Consider the following 20,419-nt stretch of genomic DNA (forward strand, 5'->3'; position numbering starts at 1 on the left):
ATCCATTGTGGTACCATTATAGTAGTACTCTAATTGACATGATATATAAATTAGCTAGCCAAAATATTTTGACTATACATGTCACAAACTTTATTATAATATTACAGCTGTAATTGAACCACTTTTTCATGCCTTGCCTTAATTATTACATTTTGTCACCTATTTAACACAAAATTATATTTGCTTAATTCCTATTTGATCTACATTTAACTAGAAAGAACCATAAATGGCAGAAAAAAAGGAATCCAATAATAGTGAAGATGGAAGGTGGACTCTTCAAGGGAAAACTGCACTTGTTACTGGAGGCACTAAAGGCATAGGGTAAACTTATTTGAGTTTTAAGTGTTTCATATATCTATCGATTTTACTTGTTTACCTTTTTTAGTACATATATATATATATATATACTTTGATTGTACATTGTTATATACATCTGTCACACCCCTTTTTCGCGCAAGGCGGCGGAAGGGTTTTTCCAATTTAAGTGACGGTATTGATTTAGGAATTATTTTATTTTCGTTTCAGAGTCGCCACTTGGAATTGAGTTGTGGTGTTCCAAGTCACCTTTTCAAATCCTTAATCAATAGGAAATGACTCTTTTAGTTTTGGTCTACGAACTAGAAATTCGGGTAAGGAATTCTGTTGACCGAGAGGAAGGTATTAGGCATCCCTTGAGTCCCGTGGTTCTAGCACGGTCGCTTTTATTGACTTATACTTATTTTAATATGTTTTTGGATCATTTGTGTCTAAGGCCCTGGTTCACTATTTATTTTTTTTAATTGTTGAATTTTATTAGTCTTAAACCGGATGCATAACTGCATTCTCGATCTTGACATTTTAGAGACATAACTGTCTTCTTTGCATCACGCTTAATAACCTTATTTTTATAAGTCACTACCTTAAATTAATAAAACTAATTATATTAGTGGACAAGGTGCGTCACTGCATCATTGAGTTTATTTTAATATCTCAAAAAAGATGTGTAACCACATTCTTAATTGAAACAAATATTTTTTAATTTATTTAAGTGTTTGATCTAACATTAAAAGAAAATATGTATTCCTAAAAAAAACAAATAAAGTAAAATACTAAACTTCTAGAATAATTTTTTTTTTGATTATTTTACATATGTTTTTATTTTTTGCAATTTCTTAAAGTTGATGTCAAAATTAAGTGTACACTTTCTAATCAAAGAAAACAATATCGAATTGCAAAAAATAAATTTCATTTTTTGTTTGATAAAATAAAACAACAATAATTTATTTATATTTATTTTTTAGCCTAACTATACCTACTTTATCATTATTATCTAAATCAAGACAAGAACAATGTTATGACCTGTTCATTTTTAAGAGATCACAACTAACAAATAAAAATAAATAAATAAATAAATAAAAATCATCAATTAAAGCTACCTTCATTCATGAAATAGAGATATAACAACTAACAAATGAATCATTTCTATCAAATTCATGAATGAAACAAAATATAATAAAATTTGTCATAAAATTACATCAAATTCCATGAATAAATTAAATAAATAAGGCAAAGTTGAACCTTAAATAAAGAGAATAAGTACCGCAAAATCTTGATCGAATCTCGATTAGAATACCCACGAACCTTTTTATAGATTGTATGTGGTGGTATATGTGTTGTATTTATATGAAAGAAATGAGAAAGAAAACAAAGATCTGGATGAATTGATGTATTTTTAAAAGAAAATAAAAGAGATGTGAAGGTTTTTTTTTTTTGTTTGCTCGTGGGTTTTTATTTTTGGGATGAAAAATGTTTTTTTTTTCTTTTCCTTCCGTATCTCCCTGTCTCTGTGGCCATTGTAGGTAGTATATAAATGTATGTATATATGGGTGTTGTAGAACGTAGGTGTGTAGTGTGTGTGGATGTGGGGGGAAGAGTGGGGTAGTGGAGGAGTATGTGGGGTGAGGGTAGGTGTAGTTAGGGATGTGCAAAAACCGATTTAACCAATAAACCGAACCGAAAAAAACACTATTGGTTTATTGATATTGGGTTATTGGGCTAACGGTTTTTAAACGGTTTTGCAAATTTTTTTATTGGGTTATTGGTTCGGTTTCCGATTTTATAATTTTTGTTAATGGTTAAACCGATAACCCAATAAGACTATACTAAATTTACTAGTCTTATTATTAATGGTTAAACGATTGTTACTTTCACACTTTTTGTTAATGGTTAAACAATTGTTACTTTCACACTTCTTCCTTTGAATGTGTCTAGTGTCTAAACTTGCAAGAAAAATGATTGTTACTTTTATGATTTCATGCCAAATGCTAGAAAAATCATATGGTTTATTTGAAATTATTTTTATCGTGTATATAATATATATGAGTATTTTCTTATTGGTTAAACCGAAAACCGAACCGTTAAGTACCATAAACCGATTAACCAAAAACCGATAAGAAATATGTTATTGGTTTGGTTATCGGTTTGAAGTATTTACAAACCGAAAACCGATAAACCGAACCAATAACACCTAAAACCGAACCGAACCGACCGATGCGCACCCCTAGGTGTAGTTGGGATAGTGAGGTAGTGTGAGTAGTTTAGGTTATTATATTTATTAAAATATATATATATATATATATATAAACCATAATAATAAAAATATTAATTAATTATTTTGAATTAATAAAATATGAGAAAAGTCAAATAGCTAGTCTAAAAATATAATTAAGAAATACTAGCTTATTTATTAAAATTAAAAGAAAACATATATTTTTTGTAGTTTTTCAATCTTTTAAAATAAACTTAGTAAAATACGATGAAAAATAAAAATATTTAATTTATATATAAAAGCAATATTTATGTACTAAAAATGGTGTAATACCTTAAATTCGGTCAAAAATTACGTGTCTACAGTTTGCCCCTCTTTGACTGGAAACACGAAGAGTTTTCAGACAAAGAAGTAGACAACGTGACAAGTTTTGAACGGACTCTTATTCGAAAAGAAAAATATACGACCGAGTCCTAGTTTTGAACATCCTACATATCCCGGGTTATAGGGGAATCAGGTCACATGTAGTTCAAAGAAATGAGGTGATGAGTTTGAAGTTAAGTGAGGTTTTATCGAGGCTCCAAGTTGCTGTTCCTATCCTTACATAAAAATAATGAAAGCTAATAGTCAAAAGGAAAACAAAAGTACAAGCTCCTATCTATACAGCTTCTCTTGAGTCTTCACTTGTGTCTTTACTTTCAGATATCACCTTGATTTTTGGGTGAGTATCTTGATCTTGAATTGGATTGAGGCTTAACTTGCCGCTTAGAGTGAGTTTTTGGCACTCTTCAAAATGACAATTTGAATATGTTCTTGAATGACTGCATGTTTTCTTGATCAGAAGCTGAATAAAAATAGATGTCAGGAAGTCAGGCTGTTATATGCATTAAAGAAGCTGATTCTGACTATCATGAAATTGATCATTCTGAAAAAGAGTTGAAACTTTGTTCTTGAATTTCCAATCCATGTTTCGCTAGAAGAACCCTGAAAACCATCACAAACAAAAGAAATAAACAAAAAATTTGACCTAGTTTTCATTGGAAAAATTTTGTGAGTTATTAGCAAATGTAAATTTTCAAAAATAAACTCAGACTAGGAAGTGTTTATCCTAGGAAAAAAAATAAAAAAAATCTCATTATGTAGGAGGGTCCCGCTAATCACATTGTGTAGGAGGGTCCTACTAATCTAAATCTCATTATGTAGGAGGGTCCTGCTAAACTAAATCTCATTATGTAGGAGGGTCCTGCTAATCCCATTATGTAGGAGGGTCCTGCAAGCTAATTCCATTATGTAGAAGGGTCCTGCTAAACTAAATCTCATTATGTAGGAGGGTCCTGCTAATCCCATTATGTAGGCGGGTCCTGCTAATCTAAATCTCATTATGTAGGAGGGTCCCGCTAATCCCATTGTGTAGGAGGGTCCTGCTAATCTAAATCTCATTATGTAGGAGGGTCCTGCTAAACTAAATCTCATTATGTAGGAGGGTCCTGCAAGCTAATCCCATTATGTAGGAGGGTCCTGCTAATCCCATTATGTAGGAGGGTTCTGCTAATCGAAATCCCATTATGTAGGAGGGCCCTGCTAATCCCATTATGTAGGAGGGTCCTGCTAATCTAAATCACATTATGTAGGAGGGTCCTGCTAATCCCATTATGTAGGAGGGTCCTGCTAATCTAAATTCCATTATGTGGGAGGGTCCTGCTAATCCTATTATGTATGAGGGTCCTGCTAATTTAAATATCAGTACTTTGGAAGATCTCAACTAACAGAATCATCAAATAAAATCACCACAATATTTTATCCCTTTTTTTTTAGTTTTTAAATGTCTTATATTAGGAAATGTTTATCCTAGTAAAGAAATAAAAAATAAATAAAATAAAATAAAATAAAGATAATTGTCTCACACTAGAAAACGTTAATCATAAGAGAAACAATGCAATAATTTTTTTTTTTTTTTTTTTTTTTTGCAACAAATTTGGGTCTTCAAGATATCTTTTACGTAAGGAATATTTCCCTGTTTTTGAAAAGAAACAAAAGAAAGTTAATGTGTTTTTTTTTTTTTTAATGGTGGTCGATTTGTGGCATTGGCTTTGAGGATAGTTACTCCTGTTGTTGCCATGTTTGAAGCTAATTTTAGCTTGAAATTGATTGCTTTCGTTTGCTAGTTAGCTCACCTTGATAATCTTGAAAACATCTCTAGTTGTTCAGAATTTCCAACTTCAAATTTGTTATATTGTTTCCACCCTCCAACAATAATTGAACCTTGTATTCAAAAATTGTCAATTGCTGACAAGTTACTATGCATATCACTATTTCTTTAATCATGTCACAATTGATGGGCTAATCAAGTTTTGTTTTATGCAATTGAAGAGATGGTAGCAATTTTGAAATCATTTTCTGTCTGCTTAATGAAGACTATCTCAAGATTGAATTGAGCGAGACGCAAAATAAAAAGAAATAATATTTGATCCTTTTAAGAAGAATAAATAAATAAATAAAAATAAATTGATTTCATTGATAGTGATGGTCAATTCTAATGATCATGACATGCTTTTTGGATTAAATGGTCTAGTCTGTTCAATCAATCTAAACTTTATCCTTGTCAAACTTTCAACTTTGAAGTCAGACTTCTATAATCCAACTTTTGCACTAGATTTATGACTAACACTTGACTAATGGTGCCTCGAAAGGTTTCACTAACATGTCTATTTTTTTATTATCTCTCACTCACTATCGTCTTACAGTGCCCTGAGGGTTTCACCAATAAGACTCTCTCATTTTTTACTTTCTCTCGACTCAAATGATCCCCTATAGGAATTTTGAGGATTTTCATCGATAAGATTTCCTCATTTTTCACTCTTTATGCGAGTGGCATAACATTTTTCCTTATATAATCAATACTGAAAGCTTGATTGACTTGTCATTGTTAAAAATTGATCAAAAGGTCTTTATTTGGATTGTAACGTGACTTTTGGACAGGGTTAAAATGAAATGATTGGCATGAAAGCTCAAAGATACTGCGTAACAGGGTTAAGACTTACAACTTTTAAAATCAACTCTTTTTTCAAAAATACAATAAAATAAAATAAAATAATAATAATAATAATAATAATTATTATTATTATTATTATTATTATTATTATTATTATTTTTGCCCCAGTTTTTGTGATGAGGGCTTTCTAGATTATTATTTTTTGCTAGGACCGAACCTCAAAATAAGGCTACCTACGTATCTTGTCAAAGCAAGAATCAGGTCGAACGTAGTTCAGGAAGTTTGTTTTTTGTTGTTATTGGATTTTTATTTTTATTTTTCACTCCAACTTTTCTTCTCTTTTTTTTTTCTTTTTCACTTTTCTCTTTTCTTGACCTTTTTTTTTTTTTTAACTGTTTTTTGATTCCAAAAGAGGGGTATGAAAGAAAATAAAATTAAGGCTCAAAAGGGATATCAAAGGATTACACGATGTTTGGATAGTAGAATGAAATGCATTCGTCATATCAATTATTAAAAATGTCAAATACAAGCAATTCTCTTTAAGATGTGAAGTGAAAAAATCATACAATACTTCTTTGCAACATATGTATTGATGAATATGTATATCATTTTGTTGCATGTTTGTCAGCTGAGAATCTCCATTTGAGTAATACCTTCTTGACAACAAATGACATGTCAAGTTAGATGATTTTTTTTTTTTGTTTTTTTTTTTTGATACCAAAGGAAGTACCAAGGTGTCTAAGTCCTTTATTCATTTCCTCAAAAAAAATAAAAAATTCTTTGATGTATTTATTTTATGATTAGATATAATCTTAAGATCTGACCAAATCCTTTCGCATATCATGTCACAAAATTGAACTAAAAAGAGATGTATATGTGGAATGCCAACTAGAACGGATCAAAGTGACACATAATAAAGATTATATTAAAGATTTAAAAAAAACTTGGTGACAAGACAACAAACTAAATTTAGGTCACAACTCTATAATAACTCAAACTACGACAAGACTCAACAAACAAACGCATAAGAGAAATGATAGAAAGATTTGACTTACTAAAATAAAAATGATTTCATAGCAGAAATGATGACAAAATAAACTATCTATACACTCTTTTTAGAGAAAAGAAGAGTGTCTCTCAATCACCAAGCTGAACTTTTTAGCCACTGCTTTGCACGTTAGCCTTCGTAAAAGCTCTACCAATTTCAATTGTCTTTTCTTCATAATTGTCATATTCTTTGTCATCACATATCATCTCGATAAAGTGTACATCACTATGCGCCAGTAGAGGATTCTTAGTAACATTTGAGGGGTCATCATTTTGAACCACAATCATCTTTCATCTCTTCCACCTTTTTTTTTAAAATTACGACAATCTTCAATACTGTGCCCTGGAGCATCAGAATGGTATGCACATCGTGCTGTAGGATTGAAACCTTTTGCATGTGGATCCACATAATTTTGAGGAATCAACTCTTTATTTTCAAATGTTTCAACTTGTTAAATAAACTTGTGTAAGACTCTCCAATTGGTGTGAAATTGTTTCTAGGCCTTTGACCTCCTTCAAATCCCTGTCTCGGACAAAGATTATAAGGTGCTCGAAAATTTTGAGAAGAAGGGTGAACATTTTGATATGTTGGCGCTCGCCATTGAGGATAGTTTGGTGGGTATACATATTGTTGTGCATTGTAAACCGCATATTGAGGTGGAACAACAGAATATTATGTGTCTTGCCTAGGGAGATAGTGATGGTATTGAGGTGGTGCAGATTGATAAAGTGGACCCCTTGGACCTTTTTGTGTGCCTGACACAACATTTGCTACATCCTCCTTCATTTTTTTTCCCGCAAAATTTCCTGATCCATTTTTAATCACCTGTGTTGTAGCTTTCAAGGCAGCTTGACTTACAATTTTTCCAGACTTGATGCCATTTTCCACCATTTCACCAATCTTAATAACTTCAGCAAATGTTTTTCCAACAACGGAAAGTAAATAATGAAAGTAATCTGGTTCTTGCGTTTGAAGGAAAACATCGATCATTTCAGACTCTTTCATTGGCGGCTTAACCCTAGCAGCTTGCTCCCTCCACCTAATAACATATTCACGAAAATTTTCAGTGGTCTTCTTCCTCATATTGACAAGTGAAGTGCGATCTGGAACTATGTCAATGTTATATTGAAATTGTTGAACAAAACATCGAGCCAAATCATCCCATGTATGCCAGTTAGAAGTATCTTGGTCTATGAACCATTCTGAGGCAATTCCCATCAAACTTTCCCCAAAATAAGCCATGAGCAATTCTTCTTTGCTTCCAGCCCCTCTCAATTGATTACAATATCTCTTTAAATGAGCTACAGGATCTCCATGTCCATCATATTTCTCAAACTTTGGAGTTTTAAAATCGATGGGTAGATGAACGTGGGGAAACATGCACAAATCATTGAACGAGACACTTTTGTGACCTCCCAATCCTTGCATATCTCTTACACTCTGTTCCAAACTTTTCATTTTTCTAGCCATTTCTTCATGTTCCTCGTTCTTAACAACTTTTTCAACTTCAACATGGGAACTATACTGATGAGTGTGAGGGTAAGAGCTTGGAATTTTAAAAGTCAATTCAGGAGTATAATCTCGATCATATTGAACTTTAAGTAGAGGATCGTTGTTGGATTTTCGCTCCATTATAGGTTGTTGAACGACATTAGTCGGCGCAGTTGGAATGAATAGTAGATTACTTGTCATAGGCGTATTCAAAGGGTGCACCGTAGAAGTTCCAGCTACATTGGATGCGGGACCGAATCCAGGTGGATAAATTGGATCACTTATCGATACTTGGACAAGGGGTGACATATTTGTATTTAGATAATCACGGATTGAAGGCGGTGGAGCTTGTCCACTCATCCAAGCTTCGTACATCTCCGTCATTTGCTGTCTTAGTATCCTTATCTGTTCGGCTGACACTGTTTCTTGTGACATCATCTGGTTCTGGACCTCATCATTGTCCGACTCATTTCCGTCTTTGTGAGTCATTTTCTTTTTCCCTTTTGACCTTGTATTATAGGGATGAGATGCCAGGTTAACCACAAATCAACCACCTTAATTTAACTGTGCATAGATAATAATGTTTGTTAGGGTTAGACCTTCTTCAGTTATAATTTTTTTTTTTTAATAATGCATTGATCAAATCCGTTTGAGATTGCATACGTAACACGTTTGCAAAGATCTTTGCATATTTTTTCAAAAACTCAATAACTAAGCTTTTCTTTTTTAGAGCTTTGAGATAAAATTCTTTAGTTTTTTTTTATTTGAAATATTAAAAGAAAATTAATAAAAACTTATTTTTGATAAATATTAAAGCTTCTTGTTTTTCATTTTTTTTTTTTGAACTTTTGAAAAACGATTTTTTATTTTTTAGTTTTGAATAAAGATCACCGAACCCAAAGAGGGTTGCCTATGTATCTCATTGAGGTGAGAATCAGGTGTGCGTAGTTCGTCCAGATTGGACAGTAAAAAAACTTTAAGATATTAAATTTTTATTTTTTATTTTGACAAATGTAACTTTTCAAAGTATTATGAAAGTAAAATATTTTGAATTTTTTTTTACAAACTTTATGAAAAAAAATCTAAATAAAAATATTATTATTCTTTTCATTAAGTAATGCAAATTTTTTATTTTATTTTAAGAAATGTATAATAAATTCTAAAAGAAGAAATATTTTCGTATTTTCTCTTCTTTTTTTTTAAAAATAAGATCAAAAGATTAAAAAAAAATTCATTGCATTAGTAATAATAAAATGAGTCAACTTATAGAAACTTTCAAATAAATACATTTTCATGTAGCACATAAAATGAGCTAAGTGGTCAAGTAAGAGAGGGATATTTGTCCTGGACGGACCCAACTCTTGTTTTGAGGCTCACTAAGTCACATGAATCGGAGTCTTCTAGGGATAACCGTGTCTATGTTCTAGTTTTACTAGGTTCAAACCGGAATAAGATAGGTATCTAGACTGGCTTACCCGAGTAGATAACTCGAGCCAAGGAGGGGCAACTTATCGGTAGCAGCGCTATTCCGACTTCATTACTGGTCCACCCTTGCCTAACATGTGTGACTAAAATTCTTCACTGGGTGCCCAGACACTCCAGCTTTATCTCAAAAGAAATTGGGATGCATAACCGTATTCCTAACGACCCTATTTTTAGAGACTCGGATGGTGTACGAGAAGACAAATTATATACAATTCAACAATATCAAAGCATAAATGAGCAGCAAGTAGCACATTAGGTCATCAAAACAATATATCCAATGAAATAATATAATAAAATAAAGTAAAAGTCAAATATGCAAAGGTCGAATTCTGGTTATTCCCCGGCAGAGTCGCCAGAGATGTCACACCCCTTTTTTGCCCACAGCTCGAGCGAAAGGGTTTTTTCCAATTTAAGTGACGTTATTGATTAAGGGATTATTTTATTGTTTCAGAGTCGTCACTTAGAATTGAGTTATGGTGTTCCAAGTCACCTTTTGTTTAATCCCTAATAAAAAAGAAATGACTCTTTATATGGTCTGCGAACTAGAAATTCGGGTAAGGAATTCTGTTGACAAAGGGGAAGGTATTAGGCATTCCTCGAGTTCCGTGGTTCTAGCACGGTCGCTTTTATTGACTTTTACCTACTTTAAATCATTTGTGGATATATTATTTTCAGGTCATGACTTGTTTGCATTTTTATTGTTGAACTTTTATTTGGTCTCAAATCGGATGCATAACTGCATTCTCGACTTTTGACATATAAATAGCTTATGAACATAATTGTTTTCTTCTCTCGAGTGCATCACCTAATTTTATCTATAAGTGATCTTATTTTAAATTAATGAAAGTTATTATATTTTTAAACAAGGTGCATCACCGCATCCTTGAGTTTTTTTTTTATCTCAAAAAAGATGTGTAACCACATTCTTAATTGAAACAAATATTTTTTAATTTATTTAAGTGTTTGATCTAACATTAAAAGAAAATATGTATTCCTAAAAAAAACAAATAAAGTAAAATACTAAACTTCTAGAATAATTTTTTTTTGATTATTTTACATATGTTTTTATTTTTTGCAATTTCTTAAAGTTGATGTCAAAATTAAGTGTACACTTTCTAATCAAAGAAAACAATATCGAATTGCAAAAAATAAATTTCATTTTTCGTTTGATAAAATAAAACAACAATAATTTATTTATATTTATTTTTTAGCCTAACTATACCTACTTTATCATTATTATCTAAATCAAGACAAGAACAATGTTATGACCTGTTCATTTTTAAGAGATCACAACTAACAAATAAAAATAAATAAATAAATAAATAAAAATCATCAATTAAAGCTACCTTCATTCATGAAATAGAGATATAACAACTAACAAATGAATCATTTCTATCAAATTCATGAATGAAACAAAATATAATAAAATTTGTCATAAAATTACATCAAATTCCATGAATAAATTAAATAAATAAGGCAAAGTTGAACCTTAAATAAAGAGAATAAGTACCGCAAAATCTTGATCGAATCTCGATTAGAATACCCACGAACCTTTTTATAGATTGTATGTGGTGGTATATGTGTTGTATTTATATGAAAGAAATGAGAAAGAAAACAAAGATCTGGATGAATTGATGTATTTTTAAAAGAAAATAAAAGAGATGTGAAGGTTTTTTTTTTGTTTGCTCGTGTGTTTTTGTTTTTGGGATGAAAAATATTTTTTTTTTCTTTTCCTTCCGTATCTCCCTGTCTCTGTGGCCAGTGTAGGTAGTATATAAATGTATGTATATATGGGTGTTGTAGTACGTAGGTGTGTAGTGTGTGTGGATGTGGGGGGGAAGAGTGGGGTAGTGGAGGAGTATGTGGGGTGAGGGTAGGTGTAGTGGGCATAGTGAGGTAGTGTGGGTAGTTTAGGTTATTATATTTATTAAATTAAATATATATATATATATATATATATATAAAATAATAATAATAAAAATATTAATTAATTATTTTGAATTAATAAAATATGAGAAAAGTCAAATAGCTAGTCTAAAAATATAATTAAGAAATACTAGCTTATTTATTAAAATTAAAAGAAAACATATATGTTTTGTAGTTTTTCAATCTTTTAAAATAAACTTACTAAAATACGATGAAAAATAAAAATATTTAATTTATATATAAAAGCAATATTTATGTACTAAAAATGGTGTAATACCTTAAATTCGGTCAAAAATTACGTGTCTACAACATCTTTTCTCTGTCTCGATTTATGTGAGATAATTTGACTTGACACCAAATTTAAGAAATTATAAAAAAATTATATGAATTATGTATATGTATTATATATCTACTCGCTATTCCTAGGGTAAATAGTTGAATGAACGACTATTTTTCTTAGATTCCACTTGTAAAATTATATTGAATAATTTGTTGTTATTATTTTGTTGATAATATTCTTCTATTGTTTGGGTCGAAAAATAGGCATGCCATAGTAGAAGAATTAGCTGGATTTGGTGCCATAGTTTATACATGTTGTAGAAATCAAGAACAACTTGATCAATGTTTAGAGAAATGGAGAGGCAAAGGTTACAAAGTAGAAGGATGTGTATGTGATTTGATTTTAAGACCCCAAAGAGAGATGCTTATGGAGAAGGTTATCAATTTTTTTCAAGGAAAGCTTAACATTCTAGTAAGTTTTTTTCTTTAAAAGAATTTTACCTACTTCTTTTATTTCAATTTACGTGATACACTTTAATTGAATTTAAAGTGGAAGAAAAAGGAAAAAAACCTTTGAAAACTTCTGGTCATAGTCGAGGTGAAGTCAGGTAGGTAAAAGGGGTGCATCTGAACCTCCTTCGATAAAAATTGTATCGTATGTAATAGGTCAAATTGCAATTAACTTAGATCAAAACCATATTTAATAGGTCAAATTGGATGATTAATTGTTTTTTTTTAATTACACTGTATAATTAAGGTAAAAAAATTTACTTTTTATATATACGACCTTAAACACAAGAAATCTCTAACTTGAATGTTAAACTACTATAATAATCTAAACTAAAAACACATCTAACTTCAATGTTAAAAATACTATAATATCCCCAACTAAAAACACTCAGTTTAGTATATCTTCTATTTTTTATATTTATTATTTATATACAAAGGGTTGTGCCTTTTCTGAAAGGTTGTAAGTTTTCTGATCAAGCACAACAAGCACATGTTCATACTACCATTTGTGATTGACTATAAATAAAAGGTTTTTTTCCTCATTTTTGAATTATGAATTTTCTAATTAAGTTTTCTACTCTTCTTCTTCTAATAAAACCTCAAGTGTTATCTATAGCCATTGAGTGAGTTTGTAGTTCAGCTGAACTTGAGGTATACCACTATTCCGCTGAAATAAATCATATTGTATTTCAATTATTTTTTTGTACTTTAAAGAAACATTTTGATGCAAATGTTGATTGGTCTTAGATATATCACATATACATAATTTAATATACACACGCAATGCATGTATCGAAAAACTAGTGTATATAAAGAGAGAAGAATCCCCTGAACACAAAACTGGATGTTGAGTTCAGATTTCATATAATTTTTATTTTTCAAACACCCTTAATAAAATGTTTGAATCTGTCACTGCGATTTTAATTTAGCCAGAAGCTATTTAACCTCTTTTTTTTTTTGTCTTTGGTTATAGATAAATAATGTAGGTATACAGATTGGTAAGCCAGCTACAGAGTACACTGAGGAGGTTTACTCAATTATCATGAAAACCAATTTTGAAGCTTATTACCACATCTCTCAAATTGCACACCCAATTTTGAAGGCCTCAGGAAGTGGAAGCATTGTCTTCATCTCTTCTGTTGTTGGGTTTGTGGTATTGCCAGCAAATTCCATCTATTCAGCAACTAAAGGTAATCCTTATTCAATCAATACACGTTACTCGATATTTGATATTTGTATTGACGTCCAATTAAATTTAATATCGCGCATTACGTGACTTAAAGTTTCTAGAATAATCTAATGTACTAGTATCTAGGATAATCATCTTAAATGAACTATCTAAATATTCTACAATACAAGATAAAGTTACTAGATTTTTCTTGTAAATAAGTGTATCTAGAATACTTTCTAGAAATACCTCTACATAAAGTATAAATAGGGGTGACCTTAATTATTAGTTATTTGTAATCAAGACAATTCAAAGATATTCAATAAATCTTCTTCCATATTAGAGTTATCATTTCCAAAATCCTACTTCTCTCTTTTAGTTTCTTTTTCTTAGTTGAATCTTCGGATCTAATTTATTGATCTTGGGCTAACCGAAGGTCTCCCAATTATACTTTTCTTCTGTTATTCTCTACTGCATATTTATGGGGTTATTCTTTCAACGAAACTTTTTTCATTTTCTAGACTCAAACTCGAGATCTCTAGTTAAAGGTGGGGGATTCCAACCATCCTACCACAATCCATGCTAATAAATACATGTTAAGTGTATTTGGCGGAGTACGACATAACTCATTTTTTATAGAAAATATTTTTCAGTGTCTGGAAAAAAAAATTAAATATGAATTAAAGATTAGTAAACGTACTAGCAAGTCCGAGATTGTTTTGATAACGTTTTTCAGTATTAAAGATAAATAATAATATCAAAATGTTGGTTGAAATAAGGTGAAGTTCAAAAGGAAAACGACTTCTGCCTAAGTGAAAGGGAGTCACTTTCCAATATTTGGTGGAAAATATTTTTCTGGAAAAACATGTGTCACACCCCTTTTTCGTGCAAGGCTGGATGGGTTTTTCCAATTTAAGTGACGTTATTGATTAAGGGATTATTTTGTTTATTTTTTCAGAGTCGCCACTTGTAATTGAGTTGTGGTGTTCCAAGTCACCTTTTCGAATCCCTAATCAATAGGAAATGACTCTTTTAGTTTTGGTCTACGAACTAGAAATTCGGGTAAGGAATTTTGTTGACCGAGGAGAAGGTATTAGGCATCCCTCGAGTCCCGTGGTTCTAGCATGGACGCTTTTATTGACTTATACTTATTTTAATACGTTTTTGGATAATTTGTGTCTAAGGCCATGATTCACTTATTTTTTAATTGTTGAATTTTTATTAGTCTTAACCGGATGCATAACTGTATTCTCGATCTTGACATTTTAGAGACATAACCGTCTTCTTTGCATCACACTTAATAATCTTATTTTTTATAAGTCACTACCTTAAATTAATAAAAACTAATTATATTAGTGGACAACGTGCGTCACCGCATCCTTGAGTTTATTTTAATGTCTCAAAAAAGATGTGTAACCACATTCTTAATTGAAACAAATATTTTTTAATTTGTTTAAGTGTTTGATCTAGCATTAAAAGAAAATATGTATTCCTAAAAAAACAAATAAAGTAAAATACTAAACTTCTAGAATAAATTTTTTGATCATTTTTCATATGTTTTTATTTTTTGCAATTTCTTAAAGTTGAAGTCAAAATTAAGTGTACACTTTCTAATCAAAGAAAACAATACCGAATTACAAAAAAATAAATCTCATTTTTTGTTTGATAAAATAAAACAACAATAATTTATTTATATATTTATTTTTTAGCCTAACTATACCTATTTTAATTATCATTCTTATCTAAATCAAGACAAGAACAATGTTATGATCCGTTCATTTTTAAGAGATCACAACTAATAAATAAAAAACAAAATCATCAATTAAAGCTACCTTCATTCATGAAATAGAGATATAACAACTAACAAATGAATCATTTCTATCAAATTCATGAAGGAAACAAAATATAATAAAACTTGTCATAAAATTACATCAAATTCCATGAATAAATTAATTAAAAGATAAAAGTAAAGTTGAATACCGCAAAATCTTAACCGAAGTTCGATTAGAGCACCCACAACTTTTGTAGGTTGTTTGTGATAGCATATGTGTTTGTGTTGATATGAAAAGAATGGGTAAGGAAGAAAAGATGTGAATGTGTTGGTGAATTTTTAGAAGGATAATCCAATAAAATGGGAAGGTTTTTCTTCTTCTTTTTTTCTCGTGTAATCTGGTTCCCCCTCTTTTTTTGTTTCTGTCCGTGTATATGTAGGAGTGTATGTGTGTGTTGGGTATGTTGTAGTGTAGGTCGTGTGTAGTGTGTGTATTGGATAGTGGAGTGGTTGGGATAGTGGTGAAGTAGCATGGGGAGAGGGAGTTACGTTATTATTATATAATATAATATAATATCACAAAATATAATAATATAATAAGAAAATTATTTAATTATTTTTTATACTAGCAAAAATTTAGTAGTTAATAATAAATTATAATTAAAAAATACTGGCCTATTTATTAAACAAAACATATCTATTTTTTGTTATTTTCAAATCTTTTAAAATAAACTTACTAAGATGAGATAAAAGAAAATTATCTAATTTATATATAATAAACATTTAAGGAATAAAAAATAGTGTAAGACTTTATGTCCGATCAAAAATTACGTGTCTACAATTTGCCCCTCTTTGATTGGAAACACGAAGAGTTTTCAGACAAAGAAGTAGACAATGCGACAAATTTTGACCGGACTCTTGTTTGAAAGACAAAATTTGTGCGACCGAGTCTTGGTTTTGGACATCCTACATATCCCGGGTTTTAAGGGAATCAGGTCACATGTAGTTCAAAGAGATGAGGTGATGAGTTTGAAGTTAAGTGAGGTTTTATCGAGGCTTCAAGTTGCGGTTCCTATCCTTACATAAAAATAATGAAAGCTAATAGTCAAAAGGAAAATAAAAGTACAAGCTCCTATCTATACAGCTTCTCTTGAGTCTTTACTTGTGTCTTTATTTTCAGATATCACCTTGATTTTTGGGTGAGTATCTTGATCTTGAATTGGATTGAGGCTTAACTTGCCGCTTAGAGTGAGCTTTTGGCACTCTTCAAAATGACAATTTGAATATGTTCTTGAATGACTGCATGTTTTCTTGATCAGAAGCTGAATAGAAATAGATGTCAGGAAGTCAGGCTGTTATATGCATTGAAGAAGTTGATTCTGACTATCATGAAATTGATCATTCTGAAAAAGAGATGAAACTTTGTTCTTGAATTTCCAATCCATGTTTCACTTAAAGAACCCTGAAAACCATCACAAACAAAAGAAATAAACAAAAAATTTGCGCCAGTTTTCACTGGAAAAATTTTGTGAGTTATTAGCAAATGTAAATTTTCAAAAATAAACTCAGACTAGGAAGCGTTTAACCTAGGAGAAAAAATAAAAAATAACGTCTCCAAGTAAGAAGTGTTTACCTAGGAGAAAATAACTAAATCTTATTATGTAGGAGGGTCCTGCTAATCCCATTGTAGGAAGGGCCTGCTAATCTAAATCTCATTATGTAGGAGGGTCCTGTTAATCCCATTATATAGGAGGGTCCTACTAATCTAAATCTCATTATGTAGGAGGGTCCTGCTAATATAAATCTCATTGTGTATGAGGGTCCTGCTAATCTAAATCTCATTATGTAGGATGGTCCTGTTAATCCCATTATGTAGGAGGGTCTTGCTAATTCCATTATGTATGAGGGTCCTGCTAATCTAAATCTCATTATGTAGGAGGGTCCTGCTAATCTAAATCTCATTATGTAGGAGGGTCCTGCTAATCCAAATCCCATTATGTATGAGGGTCCTGCTAATCTAAATCTCATTATGTAGGAAGGCCCTGCTAATTCCATTATGTAGGAGGATCCTGTTAATCTAAATCTCATTATGTAGGAGGATCCTGCTAATCCCATTATGTAGGAGGGTCCTGCTAATCTAAATCCTATTATGTAGGAGGGTCCTGCTAATCCAATTATGTAGGAGGGTCCTGCTAATCCCATTATGTAGGAGGGCCCTGCTAATCTAAATCTCATTATGTAGGAGGGTCCTGCTAATCTAAATTCCATTATGTAGGAGGGTCCTACTAATCTAAATCACATTATGTATGAGGGTCCTGCTAATCGAAATCACGTTATGTATGAGGGTCCTGCTAATCGAAATCCCATTATGTAGGAGGGTCCTGCTAATCCCAATATGTATGAGGGTCCTGCTAATCTAAATCTCATTATGTAGAAGGGTCCTGCTAATCCCATTATGTAGGAGGGTCCTGCTAAACTAAATCTCAGTACTTAGGAAAATTTCAATTAACAGAATCATCAAATAAAATCACCACAATATTTTATCCTTTTTTTTTTTTAGTTTTAAATGTCTTATATTAGGAAATGTTTATCCTAGTAAAGAAATAAAAAAATAAAAAAAATAAAAATAATTGTCTCACACTAGAAAATGTTTATCATAGGAGAAACAATGCAATAATTTTTTTATTTTTTTCTTTTTCTTGCAATAATATTAACAAATTTGAGTCTTCAAGATATCTTTTACGTAAGAAATATTTCCCTATTTTAGAAAAGAAACAAAAGAAAGTTTATGTTTGTTTTTTTTTAATGGTGGTCGATTTGTGGCATTGGCTTTGAGGATAGTTGCTCTTGTTGTTGCCATGTTTGAAGCTAATTTTAGTTTGAGATTGACTGCTTTCGTGTGCTAGTTAGCTCACCTTGATAATCTTGAAAATATCTCTAGTTGTTCAGAACTTTCAACTTCAAATTTGTTATATTGTTTCCACCCTTCAACAATAATTGAACCTTGTATTTAAAAATTGTCAATTGCTGACAAGTTACTATACATATCACTATTTCTTGAATCATGTCACGATTGATGGGCTAATCAAGCTTTGTTTTGTGCAATTGAAGAGATGGTAGCAATTTTGAAATCATTTTTTGCCTGCTTAATGAAGACTATCTCAAGATTGAATTGAGCGAGACGCAAAATAAGAAAAAATAATATTTGATCCTTTTAAGAAGAAAAAATAAATGGATTCCATTGATAGTGGTGGTCAATTCTAATGATCATGACATGCATTTTGGATTAAATGGTCTGGTCTGTCCAATCAATCTAAACTTTATCTTTGTCAAACTTTCAACTTTGAAGTCAGGCTTTTATAATCCAACTTTTGCACTAGATTTATGACTAACACTTGACTGGTGGTGTCTCAAAAGGTTTTCACTAACATGCCTGTTTTTTTTATCTATCGTCTTATAGTGCCCTGAGGGTTTTCACCAATAAGACTCTCTCATTTTTTACTTTCTCTCGACTCAAATGATCCCCTATAGGGATTTTGAGGATTTTCATCGATAAGATTTTCTCATTTTTCACTCTTTATGCGAGCGGCATAACATTTTTCCTTATATAATCAACACTGAAAGCTTGATTAACTTGTCATTGTTAAAAATTGATCAGAAGATCTTTATTTGGATTGTAACGTGACTTTTGGACAGGGTTAAAATGAAATGATTGGCATGAAAGCTCAAAGATACAGCGTAACAGGGTTAAGACTTACAACTTTTGAAATCAACTCTTTTTACAAAAATACAATAAAATAAAATAAAATAATAATAATAATAATAATAATTATTATTATTATTATTATTATTATTATTATTATTATTATTATTATTTTTGCTCCAGTTTTTGTGATGAGGGCTTTCAAGATTTTTTCTTACTAGGATCGAACCTCAAAATAAGGCTACCTACGTATCTTGTCAAAGCAAGAATCAGGTCGAACGTAGTTCAGGAATTTTATTTTTTGTTGTTATTGGATTTTTATTTTTATTTTTCACTCCAACTTTTCTTTTCTCTCTATTTTTTTTCTCTTTTTCACTTTTCTCTTTTCTTGACTTTTTTTTTCTTTTTCTTTTTACTGTATTTTGATTCCAAAAGAGGGGTATGAAAGAAAATAAAATTAAGGCTCAAAAGGGATAGCAAAGGATTACACGGTGTTTGGATAGTAGAATGAAATGTCTTCGTCATATCAATTATTAAATATGTCAAATACAAGCAATTCCATTTAAGATGTGAAGTGAAAGTCATATAATATTTCTTTGCAACATATGTATTGATGAATATGTATATCATTTTGTTGCATGTTTGTCAGCTGAGAATCTCCTTTTGAATAATACCTTCTTGACAACAAATGACATGTCAAGTTAGATGATTTTTTTTTTATACTAAAGGAAGTATCAAGGTGTCTAAGTCCTTTATTCATTTCCTCAAAAAAAAAAATATCTTTGATGTATTCATTTCATGATTAGATATAATCTTAAGATCTGACCAAATCCTTTTGCATATCATATCACAAAATTGAAGTGAAAAGAGATGTATATGTGGAATGCCAAATAGAACAGATCAAAGTGATACAGAATAAAGATTATATTAAAGATTTAAAAAAAACTTGGTGACAAAACAACAAACTAAATTTAGGTCACAACTCTATAATAACTCAAACTACGACAAGACTCAACAAACAAACGCATAAGAGAAATGATAGAAAGATATGACTTACTAAATATAAAAATGATTGCATAGCAGAAATGATGACAAAATAAACTATCTATACACTCTTTTTAGAGAAAAGAAGAGTGTCTCTCAATCACCAAGCTGAACTTCTTAGCCACTGCTTTGCACGTTAGCCTTCGTAAAAGCTCTACCAATTTCAATTGTCTTTTCTTCATAATTGTCATATTCTTTGTCATCACATATCATCTCGATAAAGTGTACATCACTATGCGCCGATAGAGGATTCTTAGTAACATTCGGGGGGTCATCATTTTGAACCACAATCATCTTTCATCTCTTCCACCTTTTTTTTTAAAATTACGACAATCTTCAATACTGTGCCCTGGAGCATCAGAATGGTATGCACATCGTGTTGTTGGATTGAAACCCTTTGCATGTGGATCCATATAATTTTGAGGAATCGACTCTATTATCTTCTAATGTTTCAACTTGTTAACCAAACTTGTGT

General features: G+C 30.8%; 2 protein-coding genes across 4 annotated transcripts in view; one reads left to right on the plus strand and one right to left on the minus strand.

Moving 5' to 3' along the window:
* LOC125840407 (uncharacterized) overlaps window positions 1-20,419 on the minus strand; it is a 203,681-nt gene that overhangs the window by 88,854 nt on the left and 94,408 nt on the right. The gene's annotated exons all lie outside the window — the stretch shown is intronic.
* The window catches only part of LOC125840428 (tropinone reductase homolog), a 42,947-nt gene continuing 22,734 nt past the window's right edge, over window positions 207-20,419 (plus strand). For 2 of the 3 annotated variants that reach the window (XM_049519416.1, XM_049519418.1), the window contains exons 1-3: window positions 213-321; window positions 12,013-12,220; window positions 13,232-13,448. In XM_049519416.1, coding sequence (XP_049375373.1) covers window positions 227-321; window positions 12,013-12,220; window positions 13,232-13,448 — 520 coding nt within the window. In that variant the 5' untranslated portion in view covers window positions 213-226. Of the gene's footprint in view, window positions 322-12,012; window positions 12,221-13,231; window positions 13,449-20,419 lie in introns of all 3 variants that reach the window. The other variant, XM_049519413.1, reaches the window with a different exon arrangement.

This window comes from Solanum verrucosum, unplaced genomic scaffold (genome assembly GCF_900185275.1).
Source record: "Solanum verrucosum unplaced genomic scaffold, falcon-dt-bn FXZP01000137.1, whole genome shotgun sequence".
Classification (NCBI taxonomy): domain Eukaryota; kingdom Viridiplantae; phylum Streptophyta; class Magnoliopsida; order Solanales; family Solanaceae; genus Solanum; species Solanum verrucosum.